This window comes from Rhinoraja longicauda, chromosome 2 (assembly GCF_053455715.1).
Source record: "Rhinoraja longicauda isolate Sanriku21f chromosome 2, sRhiLon1.1, whole genome shotgun sequence".
NCBI classification, from domain to species: domain Eukaryota; kingdom Metazoa; phylum Chordata; class Chondrichthyes; order Rajiformes; family Arhynchobatidae; genus Rhinoraja; species Rhinoraja longicauda.
Window position 1 is genome coordinate 32,188,741 of NC_135954.1, and position 21,879 is coordinate 32,210,619.

General features: G+C 43.0%; 1 protein-coding gene across 1 annotated transcript in view; it reads right to left on the bottom strand.

Moving 5' to 3' along the window:
* The window catches only part of mrc1a (mannose receptor, C type 1a), a 122,120-nt gene that overhangs the window by 24,660 nt on the left and 75,581 nt on the right, over nt 1-21,879 (bottom strand). Inside the window, exons 15-21 of the mRNA XM_078427731.1 lie at nt 21,419-21,560; nt 15,340-15,381; nt 13,340-13,500; nt 13,172-13,236; nt 9,615-9,715; nt 6,050-6,192; nt 4,738-4,849 (exon numbers count right to left, since the gene is read on the bottom strand). Coding sequence (XP_078283857.1) covers nt 4,738-4,849; nt 6,050-6,192; nt 9,615-9,715; nt 13,172-13,236; nt 13,340-13,500; nt 15,340-15,381; nt 21,419-21,560 — 766 coding nt within the window. The remainder of the gene's footprint in view (nt 1-4,737; nt 4,850-6,049; nt 6,193-9,614; nt 9,716-13,171; nt 13,237-13,339; nt 13,501-15,339; nt 15,382-21,418; nt 21,561-21,879) is intronic.

The following is a 21,879-nucleotide window of genomic DNA, read 5'->3' on the forward strand; positions in this document are numbered from 1 at the left end:
GTCACACAGCAATAGAGTTACTGCCCTAACGTGCCAGAGACCCGGGTTCGATCCTGACTATGGGTGCTGTCTGTATAGAGTTTGTACGTTCTTCCCATGATCTGTGTGGGATTTCTCCAGGAGCTCCAGTTACCTGCCACACTTCAAAGACGTACAGTTTTGTAGCTTAATTGACTTGGTATAATTGTAAATTGTCCCTAATGTATGTAGGATAGTGTTCGTGTGCGGGGATCATTGGCGGTGTGGACTCTTGAGGGGCCGAAGGGCCTGTTTCCACACTGTATCTCTAAACTAAACTATAATCTGAAGAAGTTGTCTTGACCCAAAACATCACCCATTCCTTCTCTCCAGAGATGCTGCCTGTCCTGCTGAGTTCCTCCAGCATTTTGTGTCTATGTACTAAACTAGTATATTTAGTGATATAGGTGACTTGGAATCGAAATTTGAGGTATCTAATTACTGATGGAAATACAATTTTTACTGCAGAGGAGATCATTCAATCCTTCGTGCTATTTAAAAGTGCTGTTTCTTTAACCTATTTTCCTACAATTTCCTATAATTGTTTCAATATCATTTTCATCAAACATTTATATCCAACGGTTTTTAAATGTAAAATATATCCATTTAGTTTGCTGAAAGTAGCATCACAGATAGATAAGAAGGCTTTTGGCATGCTGGTTAATGATTAGGAAACTGAATATAGAATTTGGAATATTATGTCACAGTTGTACACGACGTTGGTGAGGCCACACTGGGAATATTGTGTTCAGTTTTGGTCACCCTGCTATAGGAAAGATGCCATTAAGTTTAAAAGAATGCCAGATGCAGTAACTGAGACGGATACAATAACAACATCTAAAAAACATTAGGTCAGGTGTTTTTAAGGATATAGGCCAGGCATTGGCAAATGGGGTTAGCTTAGATGGAATATAATAATAATATATTCCTTTATTCATCCCACACCAGGGAAATCTACAGTGTTACAGCAGCAAAGTGGATAGCAAGAGAGCAAGAGATCATTCATTATAAATAAATAAAATACATAAATTGCCATCAGTTTTCTGTGTGTTCTTAGCTGTTATTGTTGACTCGTCTGCTGGGAGCAGTGCTGGTTGTGCAGTCTCACACCAGCGGGAAGGAAGGACCTCCTATATCTCTCCTTCACGCACTTGGGGTGAAGGAGTCTGTCACTGAAGGAGCTCCTCAGTGCAGTGACAGTGTCCTGCATGGGGTGGGAGTCGTTGTCCAGCAGCGATGTTAGCTTTGCTATCATCTTCCTCTCTCCCACCACCTGCATTGAGTCGAGGGGGCAACCTAGGACTGAGCTGGCCTTCATGACCAGTTTGTTGAGTCTCTTCCCTTCCGCCACTGAAATGCTGCTGCTCCAGCAGACCACTTCATAGAAAATGGCCGATGCAACCACCGTGTTGTAGAAGGTCCTTAGGAGTGCCCCCTGCACTCCAAAGGACCCGAGTCTCCTTAGCAGATAAAGTCTGCTCTGGCCCTTTCGGTATAGCGCATCGGTGTTTTCAGTCCAGTGCAGTTTATTGTTGAGGTACACACCCAGGTACCTATAAGAATCTACCCTCTCGATGTCCATTCCCTGGATGTTCACCGGTGTCGGGGGGACCTGGCTGCGCCTGCGGAAATCCACCACCATCTCCCTGGTTTTCCCCGCGTTGATCCGGAGGCGGTTCCGCTGGCACCAGTCCACAAACTCCTTGATCAGTTCTCTGTACGCCCTGTCCTCGTCGCCCGTGATGAGGCCAACGGTGGCAGAGTCGTCAGAGAACTTCTGTAGATAGGAGTTTGCAGAGCTGTGCCTGAAGTCCGCAGTGTACAGGGTGAGCAAGAATGGAGCTAGCACTGTTTCCTGCGGAACCCCTGTGCTGCAGACCACCCTGTCCGAGACATAGTCCTTTGTCCTCACATACTGTGGTCGGTTGGTGAGGTATCCAGGATGTGAGGTGGTGATCCACTCCTGTGCGCTCCAGCTTGCCCCCCAGAAGCCCCGGCTGGATGGTGTTGAATGCACTGGAGAAATCAAAGAACATGATTCTCACAGTGCTATCCGGCTTCTCCACGTGTGAAAGAGCTCTGTTCCGTCGGTAGATGATGGTATCCTCCACCCCGATGCGAGTCTGGTAGGCGAAATGCAGCGGATCCATTGATGGTCTCACCAGGGGGCGGAGATGGGCGAGGACCAGACGCTCCAGTGTCTTTATCAGGTGTGATGTCAGTGCCACTGGCCTGTAGCTGTTGAGTTCCTTCGGGTGATGCGTCTTTGGTACCGGTACCACGCAGGATGTGGAACTCTCCCCAGTTTCAGGCTCAGATTGAAGACATGCTCCACTATTCTGCACAGCTGGTCTGCACAGGACTTGAGGAGCCTCAAGCTGATACCGTCCGGACCAGCCGCCTTCCTCGCATTGATCTTCCTGAGCTCATTTCTCACCTGGTCTGTGGATAAAGACAGATTGGAGCACAGGGGCTGGGTGCTCAAGAGTGTGAGAGGAGTGGGGGGGGGGGGTGTGGGGGGGGGGGGGGATGGTGTGGGGGGAGGAGGTGGTGGGGTTGGGGCAGGAGAAGCAGAAGCAATGGGTGGTGGCTGTGACCCAGGTGTTGTGGGAGGGGAGGTGGGGCAGTGTACTGGACGTGCAGACAAGGGGGGCTGCAGCAGGGGTGACTGGACCGGGGGAGGGGTAGGTGACTGATCGAACCTGTTGAAGAAAAGGTTCAGATCGTTCACCCAATTCTGGTCCCCCACGGCCCGGGAGTCCGGTTCCTTGTACCCAGAGATGGTTTTGAGGCCTCTCCAGACTCCACTGATGTTGTTCCTCTGCAGCTGGTCCTCCATCTTCCTCCTGTAGCTGTTCTTCCCCTCTCTGATCTTCCTCCTCAGCTCCTTTTGCACAGCCTTCAGTTCCTCCTTATTTCCTGACTTAAAGGCCCTTTTTTTCTCCTTAAGGAGATCCTTTATGTCAGGGTTGACCCAGGGTTTGTTGTTGGAGAAACACTGTACAGTCCTGGTGGGTACAGTGTTCTCCACACCGAAGTTAATATAGTCCGTGGTGCGGCAGGTGACATACTGGGTGAACGTGGGCAGAGTGGATGATGGGGGTGCGTGGTTGAAGTCCCCGGAGATTAGAAAGAGGGCATGTGGGTGCTGTGTTTGCAACCTGCTCACAGCTGAGTGCAGAACATCACACGTCGTGTCGCCATTAGCAGAGGGGGGAATATATGTTGCTATCACAACAACATGTGAGAATTCCCTCGGTAGATAGTATGGCCTCATGCTAACAGCTAACAACTTGATTATCTTTGTCGGCATGAACGAGTTGGGCCAAATGGCCTGTTTCCATGCTGTATGGCTCAGATCCCTATGACTCAATGTTACCTTTCTGATGGGAGATTTTATGATGTGTAATTTATAAACTATTCTCCTTTAATTTTTATATTCTTTTCAGTCAGTCATAAATCAATATCTTCATGTTTCTATCTCACTAACAATGGGAAGCTTTTCCCTCCAGATACCAATTCACTCACCAACTGAAATAACTGTTCCCCGTGTACCCAATGAAAGCTATAATTTAAAAGCTAGCTGATGGATTGGCATGGACTTCATCATGGACTCCCCTCTCCATCCCCTCCCCCTTCCCAGTTCTCCCACGAGTCTTCCTGTCTCTGACTGCATCCTGTCTTTTTCCCGCCCCCTCCCCTGACATCAATCTGAAGAAGGGTCTCGACCCAAAACGTCATCCATTCCTTCTCTCCCGAGATGCTGCCTGACCCGCTGAGTTGCTCCAGCATTTTGTGTCTACCTTTGATGGATTGCCATTATCTGCTGCTCTATTTTAGTGTCATGCAATCAGGTTCCATGCTGTTACTTTCCCTTTAGACTTGATTTTTACCTTAATTTCATTGCACAATTTTTTGCAAAAATTCTTCTCACAGATATAGATCAAGAGAAACAAAGAACCAAATTACACTATACACCTGACCAATTAAAATTGTGTATTAGAATAGAACAGGAAAAAAATCATTTAATAGCGGTTGTAGAACACCAAGTCATAAATAAAACACCTAATGTGTAACTGCAATGCATTTAATATAGGCATGATATTTCTAAATCAAAAACCGAAATGTTCTCACTAAAAAATGAGGTTCCAAATCGCATCCTGAATTTCTAATATCCTTTGAATTATTAAAAATAGAATACAATCATATTTATCTGCAATTGCTATCTCTACTGTTTTAGCTGAAATAAGATGTTATATTTGAATATGTTAATAAATTTAAGCTAGCAATCGTTCATATCTTCATATGCAATTACGTAAAACATTATTTTTTATCCCCGACAAAATTAGATGGATTTAACTCTATATATCAACTATTTTCCATCATCCCGAAATCAATTTTGATATTGGTGTTCCATTAGCTTTTCTTCACTAAAGAAAGATGTAGAGCTTATAGGACTTGGTATTACAATCCCTACTGTAATCGGCACCTTCTTAATCTCAAACAAGACACTTATCTACTATTTTGGAATATTGAACATGCCCAATTTTGTATCTACGTAATCTCCTGCATATTGATTGGCATTAATTTGTTGAATTACCTCCTGCTTCCAGCAGGGAAAAAAAGATAGACTGTCCATGCTGAAACCAAACCGTTAAAAACAAATTAGTGAGTGCAAAGGCACACTGGACATGAATAATAAATAACATCATTACATACCTTGTTCTTTAGCATTTTGAATTGTTGCAAGGTTTCCTCCATCCTTTATGCAGACACCTCTTGCAGAGTCCCAGTTCTGATATTTTCCTGTTTTACCATAAAACTTGAAGCACTGGGGGACAGAATTTCCAAATTGTTAGAGCACAGTAGTGCAAGAACTGACTAATTTATAAGAGTTCAGCATAAGCCAAGGTAGCTGCAAATGTACACCAAAATGTATGTAATTTGTCAATCATTATTATGGTATTGGGTATGCTATGCTCTTAAGAAAAGTAATAATATATTTTAATAGAAAATGTAAAAAATGATCAATGATGTAGACGAATATTTTAAGTCTGTGGAAGCAAGGAGTAAAAAAAACAATAAATTCATTGGCACAGTGAGAGCTGGAGATTGTCAGCATTACCCTAAGTAAGAGTAACCTCAGGACTTCCACGCTAATGAATTACTCGGTTAAGTCAGCTGTTTGTAGATGTTTTCATGATTGTATTCTGAAGCTGAGCTTCTCATGGTTCAGAATCAGCTTGAAAGACTTGCACCAGGCCAGAGTCTCTCCTTCAACTTCAATGGACAGGAACAACACTGACAAACAAAGCTATTTATTGTGCCAGCAGCCAGAATTCTGCTGCCTGAAATGCTTTTCGATCCAAGCTAACCTTCTCTGGAAATGAAGGGCCAATTAATCTGAACTTCCAGATCTTAGACATAAAGTGCTGGAGTTGATCCGACAGTCCCACCAGATCCATTGAGTTACCCCCTCACTTTGTGTTCCACAACAGTTTTCAGTATCTGCAGTTCCTTGTGTTTCCTTATTTTAAAAATGTTCCAGGAGAGGGAGGAAGTCATGAGCAGTAACTAGGCTTCAGGGGAAGAAAAAGTGAGCAAAAATAATCTCCAGTCCAGGGGAATCAAGAACCAAAGGACATAGGTTTAAGGTGAGGGGGGGAAAGATTTAATAGGAACCTGCGGGCCAACGTTTTGGACACAAAGGATGGTAGGGATATGGAACGAGCTGCCAGATGAGGTAGTTGAGGCAGGTACTATCACATGCTTAAAAAACATTTGGACAGGTACATGGATAGGATAGGTTTAGAAGGGTATGGGCCAAACGCAGGCAGGTGGGATTAGGTTAGATGGGGCATGTTGGTTGGCATGGGCAAGTTGGGACAGAGGGTCTGGTTCCATGCTCTATTGTCCCTGAGAAGATGATGGAATGGTTTAATTTTGTAAATTGAAAACTAAAAATTGTTTTTTACTAGGCCAGTACTAAACAAAACACAGTAGTTTGAGTTGCACTTGTTGAATCATGTACCTTCTTTTCAAATGGTTTCCAGTCCTTGAGACATCCTCCTGGACTGGCACTCTCTGTGGGAGCTTGTGTAGTATTTATTGAGCTGTTACTTCTTTCACATATAAAGGGGAATGGGTGGCCACAGTTAACGTCATTCCAAAATCCTTGGAAAAATAAAGCAAAGACAAAAATCATTCTTAACTGAAAAACATATTTTCATCAGCATATGTGGATGTTGTGTTTAATTTTTTTTAAATAGGCATATTAAAACCAAGAATGAAAAGACTTAAGATTTTCTTTATCATGTATGGTGATAAAGATCACTTATTATTAAAGATTAACTTTTGAGAATAGTTTCAAATGATAAGCATGAATTTTCATTTACATATAATCTCAGAATTCAGAGTATATTAAATATTTTCTAACATATTTTAAAGTGTAGCGATTCATACTTCTGTGGGTGAATGGTGTGACCATATTATGCATTGCAAGTGATAATTCAATTAATAGCTGTGGGATGAAATGCTCAGAGATTTCCTGCAATACTTCAAAATGATGGCATGATGTCTTTTATATTGCTCCCTTAGTAAAAGATCTGTGTGTTAAATAAATATATATTCCTTTATTCGTCCCACACCGGGGAAATTTACAGTGTTACAGCAGTTTCAGTTTTACTTGAAAAACAGTTCAAGTAAAAGCAAGTTAATCTAGGTTCATAATTATACAACGAGGAAACAGGTCCTTTGGCCCACCTCTTCCATGCCATTCACGATGCTTAAACAAGCTAGTCCCATTCCCTGCAATTGCCTCGTATCACTCTGAACTTTCACATCTATTTACTTGTCCAAATGTTTTTAACATTGCAATTGTGCCTGCCTCTATCATTTCCTCTGGCAGCTCGTTCCGTATACCCACCTGTGTCAAAAACATGTCCCTCAGATCGCCTTTAAACCTTTCCCCTCTCACATTAACATGTGCCCTCTACTGCTGGAACTTATCATTAAGGACATGGTAACTGAATACTTGAAAAATAATAATTGTATTGGGCCTAGTCCACATGGATTAATGACATTGAAATCATATTTGATAAATCTGCTGGGATTTTTTTGAGGTTGTAACCAGCAGAGTAGTTAAGGAAAATTAAACCATATGGTTTTCGCTAGGTTTTTGTAATCGGGCTAATATATTGGTGCTTTCATGTAGAGAGGAAGTGGAGTGCCCTAGGGATCAGTTCCGTGATCCTCAGCTGCGCACAATAAAAGATTTGGATGTAAGGATCTCTTGTACTACATCCATGTTTACTGATAACACAAAGCTAGGTGGCAGTGTGGTCTATGAAGAGGATCCAGAGACACATCGGAGATGAAATATACTATGTAAAAATAATGAAGTCATTCAATTTAAAACATAAAACATGGAACAGTACCGGCACAGGAAAGTTGTAAAGGGTCGTTATTCAGTGACTTTTTCATCCATGTACGAAAATCATCAAAAGTTAATCAAAATCAGAAATCTGTAAATTCTGTAACTTATTTCCAGTGTCTTCAATCCTGAAGTGCTACTTCTGTTTAACTTTTCATAGATACTGCCTGGCCTGCTGAGCAATTCCAACATTTTCTAATTGAATTGCTAAAAGTTAAAATGCAGGCTCATCAAGCAATTAGAAAGGCAAACAATGTTGTAAGAAGATTAGAGTGCAAAAGTAGAGACATCTCGTTGCATTAATATCGGGGCTTTGTGAGACTTCATGAGGAATATTGTGTACAGGAAGAACATTGTCTACATAATGTTTGAGATCAAGGGAGTGTAGCAAAGGTTCACTGGATTGATTTCTTGGCTAGCGGGATTGATGTGTGAGGAATAAGTCTGCAGACTGGCCTGTACTCTTGAGTTTGGCAGAATGAACAGAAATTGTATTTCACCGAGATTATGATGTAACAAGTAGCATATTGTTGTGGACAGATAATTGCCCACCGAGCAGGAAACAGAAAATAAATGGGTCTTTTCTGGTTGGTAAAAAGTAATGAGTGGAATCAATGCTGGAGCCTCAGCTTTTATGATTTATATTGACGAAGATTGAAAAGTATGCTTCATCAGTTTGGTTTTGATACAAAGCTTGCAGGTATGTTGGAAAGTAAAATATCAAGATGACATTGAGATTAGAGAGGTCAATAGATAAGTTAAGTGAGCAGGCAAAGATTTGGCAAATGGAGTATAAATAGGGGAAATATAAAAATGTCTATTTTGATAGGATTTTTTTTAAAAAGGGGGTTTATTATTTAAATGGTGAGAGACTGTAAAACCCTGAGATGCAGAAGAAACTGGATGTTCCAAAGTATGATTTACAAAAAGATACTTTGCAGTTACAGCAAGTAATTCGAAAAACAAAGGCTGGGGGGCACGGGGTTGAAGATGGAGTAGGGAGATTCTGCTTCAGTTGTATGGAGCATTGATGAGACTACACCTGGAATATTGTGTGATGTTGCTCATCCTTTCTCATCCACTCCCATCACACAAGGGGCAATTTACAGAGGCCAATTAATCTACAAACCCGCACATCTTTGGGATTTGGGTGGAAACCCATGCAGTCACAGGGAAAACATGCAATCTCCACACGGAGAGCACCTGAGGTCAGGATCGAACCAGGGTCTCTGGTTTGAGAGCCAGCAGCTCTACCAGCTGCGACACTGTGCTGCCCAAGATGATGGCACAATCTCCCGCAGTGTTTCCAATTAACCAATGTCACTATTAACGTAGTTTGCTTTCTTTAAGGGGTTTTTGATCACTTCGCCCTTGATGCCCATCTCTGACAGCATTGGGAGACACATGGGTGCCTGCTTGCCTCTTAAACCCACTAATCATAGCCAAACCTGCGCAAAACTGGCTGCACAATTTGAAGCACCGGTTTCAGCTGAGAAAAGCTGCCTTGGGAGTCTTGTGAGAAATTGTTCTTTTAAGTTTGGGCTTTGCATGACCAGAGAACATAAGTGTGCGTTTGTAGGTTGATTGGCTTCTGGTAATTGCCCCTAGTGTGTCGGGACTGGATGCAAAAGTGGGATAACATAAAACTAGGGTGAACGGGTGAACACTTTTGCGTGACTTTTGCGTAAGGTGAAGGGCAAAAGGCTTAATAGGAATCTGATGTGTAACATTTTCGGACAAAGGGTGGTGGATGTATGGAGCAAGGTAATTGAGGCTGGGACTATCCTAACGTTTAAGAAACAGTTAAACAGGTGCATGGATAGGACAGGTATGGAGGGATATGGGCCAAATGTGGGCAGGTGGGACTAGTGTAGCTGGGACATGTTAGCCAGTGTGGGCAAGTTGGGCCGAAGGGCCTGTTTCCACGCTGTGTGACTCTATGACCCTGTGACTCTATGACACATGCTTGGTCATTGCATTTAATTGTACGCAAGAACACCGATTTGCAGGATTAAGGGGATTGAAGAATCGCATACCATGTTTGTACTGAAGTCAGCTCACCCCATGCATATGAGGTATTGAAACATGCACCCTGCGCCATTTTAGCAAATGTTTCCAAGCATTAGCAAAGATTATTAAGATTATGAGCAAAGTAAATTCTTACCCATGTTTGTGTACATGGTGACACAATTTTCATCATTATTTGCAAAATTCGGTTCATTCTGGGCCCAGGCAACGTAAATAACTGGAGAATTGTCTATCCACCTGAGAAATCATGGCAAAAAATGTCGGTCTCAATAGAATAATAGAGGTTAGTGATGTTCCAATACAGACACAGTTTGGGGAACACGTTGCTCTGGGGTATCCAAAAATGCACAAAATAGAAACTCCACCCACTTTTAGTTCTCTATTCTCCACCACCTATCCTTTCACTAACTACATATTGAGTTAACAACTGTATATTTGATACCATTGAAATGCCTTTTAAAAGTCTGTAGCTATTTTAACTTCGTTTAGCTTAGTTTAATTTTGAGATACAGCATGGAAGCAGGCCCTTCAGCCCACCAAGTCCACACTGACCATCGATCATTCGTTCACCCTAGATTTGTGTTATCCCACTTTTGCATCCAGTCCTTGCGTGAGGGCGATTACCAGAGGCCAATGCATACCTGGAAGCACCCTTGTGGACTTTACACAGACAGCACCCGAGGTCAGGATCAAACCCAGGTCTCTGGCACCATGTGGCAGCAACTCTACCAGCTGGACTATCGTACCACCCTATTTATATTAGCTATTATATTAATTTCATTGTCCATCACTGTTACTTCATGAAATAACTAAGTCAGGATGGTCAAACAAGTTTCCTTTACCAAACTCCATGTTATTCACCCATTCTTTTCAAAGTAAGAATTAGTTTTATTTTTGACAATGTTATCCTATAATGTTCTCACCGTTGATGTTAGTCTGATTGGCCAGGATTCAATGAAAATAATTCCGCACATGACGATTGAATCTGATACCATCTCTACCTCAGAAGGCAGTGGAGGCCAATTCTCTGAATGCATTCAAGAGAGAGCTGGATAGAGCTCTTAAGGATAGCGGAGTCAGGGGGTATGGGGAGAAGGCAGGAACGGGGTACTGATTGAGAATGATCAGCCATGATCACGTTGAATGGCGGTGCTGGCTCGAAGGACCGAATGGCCTCCTCCTGCACCTATTGTCTATTGTCTATTGTCATCCTAGTCTGAGCGACTAGTGGTGCAGCTAATGATGTATTTAATCCCTGACACCATCATTTAGGGCAACGGTTAGTGATCAACAGTGCAAGCAAAGGCTCTTCAGGATCCCTTCCCAGCCTGAAAGCATTGATGCCAATTTCATTACCCACAACGGTTACCTGGTTGTATTTCCCAACTTTGAGACATCGTGAAGTCCCAGGTTAGAAGCTGAAGCAACTAATTGTGCAGGCGAATATAACTGATTTTAATTTAATTTAACCAGCCATCGACCAACACTCTCCTCCGCCTACCAGAGCTGGTTCTTACCCTCAACAACTTCTCCTTTGACTCCTCCCACTTCCTCCAAACCAGAGGCGTAGCTATGGGCACTCGCATGGGCCCTAGCTACGCCTGCCTCTTTGTCGGGTACGTCGAACAATCCCTGTTCCAGACGTACACTGGCCCCATCCCCGAACTCTACCTCCGCTACATTGATGACTGCATTGGTGCTACCTCTTACACCCATGCAGAACTCACTGACTTCATACACTTCACCTCCAATTTCCATCCTGCCCTTAAATATACCTGGACTATCTCTGACATCTCCCTCCCGTTTCTGGACCTCACCATCTCCATCACAGGAGACAAACTAGTGACTGACATCTACTGTAAACCCACTGACTCGCACAGCTATCTGGACTACACTTCTTCCCACCCGGTCCCCTGCAAAAAGTCTATCCCCTACTCCCAATTCCTCCGTCTACGCCGCATCTGCGCCCGGGATGAGATGTTTCACACTAGGGCTTCCGAGATGTCCTCGTTCTTCAGGAAACGGGGCTTCCCCTCCTCCATTATAGATGAGGCTCTCACTAGGGTCTCTCCTACATCCCGCAGCTCCGCTCTTGCTCCCCCTCCCCCCCACTCGCAACAAGGACAGAATCCCCCTCGTTCTCACCTTCCACCCCACCAGCCAGTGGATCCAACATATCATCCACCAACATTTCCGTCACCTACAACGGGATCCCACCACTGGCCATATCTTCCCATCCCCTCCCCTCTCTGCGTTCCGCAGAGACCGTTCCCTCCGTAACTCCCTGGTCCACTCGTCCCTTCCTACCCAAACCACCCCAACCCCGGGCACTTTCCCTGCAACCGTACGAGATGCAACACCTGTCCCTTCACCTCCCCCCTCAACTCCATCCAAGGACCCAAACAGTCTTTCCAGGTGAGACAAAGGTTCACCTGCACCTCTTCCAACCTCATCTATTGCATCCGCTGCTCTAGATGTCAACTTATTTACATCGGCGAAACCAAGCGCAGGCTCGGCGATCGCTTCGCTGAACACCTGCGCTCGGTCCGCATTAACAAAACTGATCTCCCGGTGGCCGAGCACTTCAACTTCCCCTCCCATTCCCAGTTTGACCTTTCTGTCATGGGCCTCCTCCAGTGCCATAGTGAGGCCCACCGGAAGTTGGAGGAGCAGCACCTCATATTTCGCCTGGGAAGTTTGCAGCCCAGTGGTATGAACGTCGACTTCTCCAACTTTAGATAGTTCCTCTGTCCCTCCCTTCCCCTCCTCCTTCCCAGATCTCCCTCTATCTTCCTGTCTCCACCTATATCCTTCCTTTGTCCCGCCCCCCTGACATCAGTCTGAAGAAGGGTCTCGACCCGAAACGTCACCCATTCCTTCTCTCCCGAGATGCTGCCTGACCCGCTGAGTTACTCCAGCATTTTGTGAATAAATCGATTTGTACCAGCATCTGCAGTTATTTTCTTATATTAATTTAATTTAATTTGGTTTAGAGATACAGCGCCAAAACATAATCCTCAGCCCACCGAATCCTCACCAACCAATGATCCCCGCACATTGACACCATTCTACACACACCAGGGACAATTTTACATTTGTACCAAGCCAATTAACCTACAAACCTGTCTTTGGAGTGTGGGAGGAAACCGGAGCTTCCTGGAGAAAACCCACGCAGGTCTCGAGGAGAACGTACAAATTCCGTACAGACAAGCATCCATAGTCAGGATCGAACCCGGGTCTCTGGCGCTGTAAGGCAGCAACTCTACCGCTGCGCCACCGTGCTGCCCTTCCCCACTATAAATATCCCATTTATATGGCAATATGAATAAAGTTCCTTTTAATGCCACCATGGAGAAAATCCAATTCCAAAAACAAGGAAAAGTGAATCTAAGTCACAAAATGCTGGAGTAACTCAGCGGGACAGGCAGCATCTCTGGAGAGAAGGAATGGGTGATGTTTCAGGTTCAAACGAAGGGTTACTCCAGCTTTTTGTGTCTATCTTCAGTTTAACCCAGCATCTGCAGTTCCTTCCCACACAAAAGTGAATCCAAGTCAGATTTTTTGGATGCATAAATCTTTCAGAATATTTGGCCAAACAAAGAAGTATGTTAAGTGGCATGGGGAACAAAATATTTTAAAATCCAAAGAATGATATGTAAGATATTCAAGGTAATTATCAAAACATTTACTTACTTTATCGTTTTGTCAAGGCCCACAACCAAGCCTATAAAGTATTGATTGTTGTGACTTTTCAAAATCTGCAAGGATATTTAGGTTATTTCCAAAATATGCAACAATATTAAAAATATGATTCTGACCAATAACTTAAAGAGAACTCCTCCAAGACCAAGTTTATGTTACCTCTTTCCATAAGAACACTCTTTCAGAAGAACTGCTGATTATAGCAAGGTCACCAAACCCTTTCTTGCAGAATTCCCTTGCTTCATCCCACGCAACTACATCTTCACCAATATAATACTGAGATTCGCCATGTATGATCCAGCCATCTTCGCTTTTTGCAGCTGTTGTTCACCGTTCACAAAGAAAAGTATTAGTTTAGAAAAGAATGCACATTCTTACTCATTCAAAAAACTATGCAACTTTACATTTACACAATCTATGGATGACCATTAACAAAGGGCAACATTCAGGGAGCAAACACAAACTGCTGGAGGAACTCAGCAGGTCAGGTGGTATCTGTGGAGGGAATGGATAGGAGACGTTTCAGGTCGGGACCCTTTTATAGATTGATTGTAGTAGGGAAATGAAAGACAGAAATAATTGTATTTAAATCATTAACTCAGGGAACTAAATAACGATTGAAATATTGCATTCGGATGAGAATAAAATAAAATAAAAATAATGAATCAACTTTTGACAATTTCAACAATAATCTTCTAAGGGCACAAGCAATACATTTCCCTTTACTAGATCTATTATTTCTGAATGTATAAGCTTTAAATTTTCCAACAATTTTAAGTGCGAGGCAGCTGGTTATTTTTTTCTTACAATGATTACAGAACATTTGGAGAATGTGGATTGGAAAAGATTACAGGGATATGGGCTAAACACAAGCAAATGGGACCAGCTCAGTTTGGCACCTTGGGCAGTATGGATGAGTTGGGCCGAAGGGCCTGTTATTGTTCTGTCGAACTCTTTGACTCCAACATAACAATTTGAGAGTGCAAAGGATTACGTGAAAAAAAAATCACTATAAAACAGCGATGAGGCCACAAACAGAGGACTGAGCAGAGTTCTGGTCACCACATTATAAAGGGAAGTTGGGGAATAACTGCAGATGCTGGTACAAATCGAAGGTATCACAAAATGCTGGAGTAACTCAGCGGGTCAGGCAGCATCTCTGGAGAGAAGGAATGGGTGACGTTTCAGGTCGAGACCCTTCTTCAGACCTCTTCAGACTGTTCAGACCATTTCGGGTCGAGACCCTTCTTTAGACATCAGTCTGAAGAAGGGTCTCGACCTGAAACATCACCCTTTCCTTCTCTCCAGAGATGCTGCCTGACCCACTGAGTTACTCCAGCATTTTGTGATACCTTCTTCAGACTGATATCAGGGGAGGCGGCAGGACAAAGATAGGATGTAGTTGGAGACAGGAAGACAGTGGGAGAACTGGGAATGGGGAGGGGAAAGAGAGGGACAGAGGAACTATCTGAAGTTAGAGAAATCAATGTTCATACCGCTGGGGTGTAAGCTGCCCAAGCAAAATATGAGATGTTGTTCCTCCAATTTGCGGTAGGCCTCACTATGACAATGGAAAGGGAGGTGATTTCTCTGTAGCAGAGGCTGAGCAGATTCACCAGTATGATACCTGAGATGGAGTGCCTTACTTCCGAAGAGAGACTAGATAGGCCGGGTGTGTTGTCCTTGTGACAGAATTGGTCCTAGAGCTACGTGACAGAGCAATGCAAACTACAAAAGTTATAGAACAGATGGACACCAGGATTTTCTTTTCCCTGTGGCAAAGTTATCTAAAACCTGAAGGCAGAGGTTTAAGGTAAGGGGGGAACAGTTTTAGAGAAATAAATCTAGTCATAGTTGGAAACTGGAAGACGAGGCCCAAAGAGGTGATGGAGGCAGGGCACTCGCACAACACGGAAGGCTATGGACCAAAAGTTGATAAATGGGACACAAAGTGCTGGAGTAACTCAGCTGGTCAGGCAGCATCTCCAGAGAACATGGATAGGTGACATTTTGGATCAGGATCCTTCTTCAGACCCTTGCTAAATGGGATTAGCAGAGAAAGGTACTTTCTGATTGGTTTATACATGGTGGGCCAAAGGACCAGTTCTGTGCTGAATGACTGTTTCATCCTACAACAATAAAATGACAATTTTACTCACCTTCAACATTTTCAGTTTTAGATTCAGGAATCACAGTTTTTCCTGGGGAATCAAAAGATTAAATTATTAACAGATAATAGCTGATAATATGGATAGGAAAGATGTAGAGTGATATGAGTCAGGTACAGGGAAAAAGGACGGCTTGGATGGGCATGTTGGTTGGCATGGACATGTTAGACAGAAGGATCTGCTTCCATGCTATGACTCTAATAGGTAATTAACCTTGGGAATGTGATAGAGACTCTTATCTTTATTTTCTGGGATTTGGCACATTTATCGTTTAGATTTTACAGGTCATAAAACCATAAGACATAGAAGCAAAATTAGACTATTCGGCTCATTGAGTCTGCTCTGCTATTCGATCATGGCTGATCTATTTTTCCATCTTAACCGTCGTCTCCATCTTCTCCCTGCAACCTTTGACCCCCTTGGAATTTAGAAGGATGAGAGGGGATCTTATCGAAACGTATAAGATTATTAAGGGGTTGGACACATTAGAGGCAGGAAACATGTTCCCAATGTTGGGGGAGTCCAGAACCAGGGGCCACAGTTTAAGAATAAGGGCCATTTAGAACAGAGATGAGGAAAAACTTTTTCAGTCAGAGAGTTGTGAATCTGTGGAATTCTCTGCCTCAGAGGGCAGTGGAGGCCAATTCTCTGAATACATTCAAGAGAGAGCTAGATGGAGCTCTTAAGGATAGCGGAGTCAGGGGGTATGGGGAGAAAGCAGGAACGGGGTACTGATTGAGAATGATCAGCCATGATCACATTGAATGGCGGCGCTGGCTCGAAGGGCCGAATGGCCTACTCCTGCACCTATTGTCTATGGTCTATAACCTATCAATCCCTGCTTTAAAAAAAACCAATAACTTGGCCTCCACAACATGGCTGTAGCAATGAATTCCACAGATTCACTACCATCTGGCCAAAGAAATTCCTCCTCATCTCCATTTTAAAGATATGTCCTTTTATTCCAAGCATGTGCCATTTGATCCTAGACTCTCCCACTACTGAAAACATCCTCTCCACATCCACTCTATCTAGGTCTATTACTATTCGGCATGTTTCAATGAGGTCCTCCCTCATCCTTCTAAACTCCAGTGAATGCAGGTCCCGTGCAGTCAAACGTTCATCATATGTTAACCCAATCATTCCTGGGATAATTCTCGTAAACCTCCTCTGGACCCGCTCCAAATGTGACCTGCCAGTACCTTAAAAAACCTCAGGATTATCTCCCTGCTTTTATATTCTAGTCCTCTCGAAATCAATGGTAGCATTGCATTTGCTTTTCTTACTACTGATTTGACTTGCAAATTAACTTTTTGAGAATCCAGCACCAGCACCCCCAAGTCCCTTTGCACCTCCGATTTCTGAATTCTCTCTCCATTTAGAAAATAGCCTATGCCTTTATCCCTATTACCAAAATGCATGACTCCACACTTTGCTACGCTGTATTCCAACTGTCATTTCTTAACCCACTCTCCCAAACTGTCCAAGTCCTTCTGTAGAGTTTTTCTACACTGCTTTTTCTACACTACCTGCCCCTCCACCTTTATTCGTATTGCAGCATCTTTTTCTTTTTAACGTCTTGTATAATGTTACAGTTTTGTTGTCGTGTGCTGTCTGTGTCCATGTGCCCACCCATGATTATGCTGCAAGCAAGGTTTTCATTGCACCTGCACCTCATTGTGCCAACAATAAACTTGAGTTGATTTTTGCCTCAGTCATGTCTACAACATTTTATCACCTCCGCCTTAGTTCCGGTTGGTACTCCTTCCTTCTTTCCCCATTCCTTTGTTCAGCCTGGCATCCATGTTGCACTGTTGTAGCAAACACTTTTAGAAACAGGCCCTTCGCCCAACTTGCCCACGCCGATCAACATGTCCCATCCACACTAGTCCCCACTTTCACTTAGCCCATGTCCCTCTAAACCTATCCTATCCATGTACCTATCTAAATGTTTCTTAAACCTTACAAACATGATTATACGTTAATCTATTCCCTCTCCTTTAAAAACAGCCATCTTTTTTCTCTTTCCCCACTACCCTCACCGTCTTTCCAGAAAGCGTCTTCAAACATATCCTTATCCAATACGGGTTCCCCTATGACTGCACTGTTCAGATACACATTAAGTATCAACAGGTTTGGGTTAGTAATAGAAGTAAGGGCACAGAAACTTTTTCTCGGAGTGATTTTCATCAGCAAATGGTGACCGTCATTGGGTTACTGTGTGTGTTCAGGATTTGGTCAAGTTCCTCCGATGGCTGCCAATCTATATTTGCTGCAGGATGCAGCTGCTGTAACCGTAGCAAAATGACCAGTAATAATTAGAACTTCCTGGTGCACCAGTACCTCAGTAACATTTACACACGATTAATATAGTATAAAGCACAGATACCATTGAGGACAATGGAATTGAATTTTAGCTACTCTACTTCTACCATGCAGCATTTTTTGGACCAAAGACCAAGAAAGACCAAAGACCAGCATCTCAGAGATACTGTTTTTTAGAAGAAAATAACAAAAACTCATCAGCATGGGAAGGATCACTGTGTTATTTGTCTAGTTAATGCCTTGCAGTCTGGGGTTAGAGCAGGTTAACATAGAAACATAGAAAATAAGTGCAGGAGGAGGCCTTTTGGCCCTTCGAGCCAGCACCACCATTCATTGTGATCATGGCTGATCATCCACAATCAGTAACCTGTGCCTGCCTTCTCCCCATATCCCTTGATTCCACTTGCCTCGAGAGCTCTATCTAACTCTCTTTTAAATTAATCCAGTGAATTGGCCTCCACTGCATTCTGTGGCAGAGAATTCCACAAATTCACAACTCTCCGGGTGACAACGTTTTTTCTCACCTCAGTTTTAAATGGCCTCCCCTTTATTCTTAGACTGTGGGCCCTGGTTCTTGACTCCCCCAACATTGGGAACATTTTTCCTGCATCCAGCTTGTCCAGTCCTTTCATAATTTGATACGTCTCTCTAAGATTCCCTCTCATCCTTCTAAACTCCAGTGAATACAAGCCCATTCATTCCAATCTTTCCTCATATGATAGTCCCGCCATCCCAGGGATTAACCTCATGAACCTACGCTGCACTGCCTCAATAGCAAGGACATCCTTCCTCAAATTAGGAGACCAAAACTGCACACAATACTCCAGATGTGGTCTCACCAGGGCCCTATACAACTGCAGAAGGACCTCTTTACTCCTATACTCAAATCCTCTTGTTATGAAGGCCAACATGCCATTAGCTTTCTTGACTGCCTGCTGTACCTGCACACATACTTTCAGTGACTGGTATGCGAGGACACCCAGGTTTAATTGTACTTCCCCTTTACCTAATCTGACACCATTGAGATAACAACCTGCCTCCTTGTTTTTGGCGCCAAATTGGATAACCTCACATTTCTCTACATTATATTTCATCTGCCATGCATCTGCCCACTCATTCAACCTGTCCAAGTCACCCTGCAACCTCCTAGCATCCTTGTCGCAGTTCACACTGCCACCCAGCTTTGTGCCATCTGCAAACTTGCTAGTGTTACTACTAGTTCCATCATTCAAATCATTAATATATATTGTGAATAGTTGCGGCCTCAGCACCGAGCCTTGCGGCACTCCACTCGCCACTGTCTGCCATTCTGAAAAGGACCTGTTTATTCCTACTCTTTGATTCCTGTCTGCCAACCAATTCTCTAGGTTGTAATGGGATAAGACCGAGCAGGGATCAGCTCCTCCAGTAATCAGTCAGTACTTTAGGGACATGCACAGCAACATAAAATATGCATATTTTCAGATTGTCTTCCAAAAGCAGCCAAGTTTAGATTTCTGCATTTTGATTTTGTACAGAGCTGTCTTTTCTCATCTTAGTCTTTTCTCTTAATTTTGGAAACATAGTATTGCTACAACATAGGAGGTCTTATAACTTGACTTGAATTAACTTGGGTCTTTCACATCTGTGCCAGTTCCAAGTACAGCTATCCCATCAGTCTCATTTCACTGCTCTTTCCTCATAGCTCTCCTAGTTCGTTTTTCCTAAAAATGGAATAAGCTGGAACTCATCATGAATGAGTTTAGTTTAAGAATTCATAAGAAATATTTATGTTCAGAGCATAATGCAAAATGCTGGATGAACTCAGCAAATCAAGCACATCTGTGGATGGAATGGATTCGCAACACTTCGGATTGGGAACTTTTAAAAACCGAAACCTCACCGGTCCATTCCCTCCATATTTGCTGTCTGTCCCATTGTGTTCCTCCAGTTGTGTTTTGCTCAAGATTCCAGCATCTACTGTTCCTTGTGTCTCTATTTATTTTCAGTTTTCTATTTGTGATAGAAGCATGTAAAATAAGAGCAGAAGTGGGCAATTTGGTTCATTGAGCCTGTTCTGCCATTTAATGCGACCTTGGCTAGTAAGTCATAAGATCATAAGATATAGGAGAAACAGGACAGTTGGCCCATCAATTCTGCTCTGCTATTCAATCATGGCAGATCTATTTTTCCCTCTCAACCTTATTCTCCAACCTTCTCTCCATAATCTTTGACACCCTTCCTAATCAAGAACCTATCAATCTCCGTTTTAACAATAATCAATGACTTGGCCTCCACAGACATTTGTGGCAATGAAATTCACCACCCTCTGACTAAAGAAATGAATCCTCCGGACTTTCTCCAATGCCAACACATCCTTCCTCTGATATGGGGCCCAAAACTGCTCACAATATTCCAAACCTGGTCTGACCAGTGCCTTATACAGCCTCAGCATTATATCCTTGCTTTTATAGTCTAGTCCTCTTGAAATAAATGCTAACATTGTATTTGCCTTCCAAGTAAACAACATCCACTAACTCTCCTTTGTCTATCCTGCTCAACGAATTTCAATAGATTTATCAGGCAAGATATCCCCTTAACAAAACCATGCTGACTTTGGCCTATTTCAGCATGTGCTTCCAAATACCCCAAAACCTCATCCTTATCAATGGACTCCAAAATCTAACCAACAACTGAAGTCAGGCTAACCAGCCTTTAATTTCCTCCCTTTTGCTTCACTCCCTTCTTAAACAATGGAGTAAGTAACTTTTGTGATTATTCAGTCCTCTGGGAAGCATTCCTGTCTCATAAAAGATCACTTCTAATGCCTCCACAATCTGTATGCCTACCTCTTTCAGAACACTGTGGTATAGTCCATTTGGTCCATGTGACCTATCCAGCTTTAGACCTTTAGGTTTCCCAAGCACCTTCTCCTTTGTAATAGCAACTCCACTAACTTCACCCCCTGACTCTTGAATTTCTGGCATGTTGCTGGTGTCTTGCACTATGAAGTCTGACGCAAAAAACTTATTCAGTTCATCTGCCATTTCTCTGTTCTCCATTACTACTTTACAGCGTCATTCTCCAAAGGTGCAATGTCCACTCTTTCCTCTCTATTATGGAAGTGGAGGGAATAGAGGGATATGGATCTTGTATAGGCAGATGAGATCAATTTAACCTGGCATCATGTTCAGCACAAACACTGTAGGCTGAATGGCCTGTTGCTGTGCTGTACTGTTCTATATTCTATGTTACCCACCCAAGCCAGAGGAAATATGCTATTGATGTCCTGCTTGTTAATCTTTGTCGGAATTTTGAACCTTCCAAGCAGATTGCCTCTTCCTTCTCTGAACGCTCTGGAATACAGGCCTTATTGACCTAACTCTCCTCATAAAACAAACCCATCATTCCATGAGCAGCTGGCACAACCTTGCACTTCCTTTTTGGCAGTGTATCGCCTCTTAGTTAAAGAGACCAAAACTACTCCAGGTGGCCTAGAAGAATGTGAAAACTTTCTAAATCTTTCTCCTATTTTAATGGAAATGTTCATCTGAAAAGATGGTACATCTTCATTAAAACCAACGGGAAATGGGGAGGTGGGAGTAAGAGGATACGATACATCATAGATTTTGGGTTTGCCAACTTCGAAGTTATAACTGTGAGCATCTTTTTCGTTTTCGCATTTGTAAGTTTTGGCATACATCAAATTTTACATTTCATTCTGTATTTCCCGATGAAAGTTGAGAATGCATTCTTTTATACTTGCCTTTTTTAATTTTGCATATCCAGTCACGTAAGGCTTCACAGTGTATGTCGTTCCATTGCAAATTATCTGTTTTTGCTTCACCACAGTTCTCAATGCCACGATGATTGTTCGGTTCACCAGCATTCCAGTTCTCGTACGTTACCTATAACAAACATAAAAACAACTACAGTTTAACTGTCTGAATATATCGCAACAAAACAGGCTCTGTGCTGGGACCTCTGCTGTATGCTGATGTGTTGGTTTGTAAGTTTGCAGATGACACCAAGATGGCTGGGGTCATAGATTGTGAGGAAAGCTGTCAAAGTATACAGTGGGATATAGACCAGTTACAGAAATGGGCAGAGAACTGGCAGGTGGAGTTTAATCCGAGCAAGTGTGAGGTGTTGCCCTTTCAGAGGTGAAGCATGTGTGGTAAATATACATTTAAAGGCATGACCCGTAACAGCATTGTCGTACAGAGG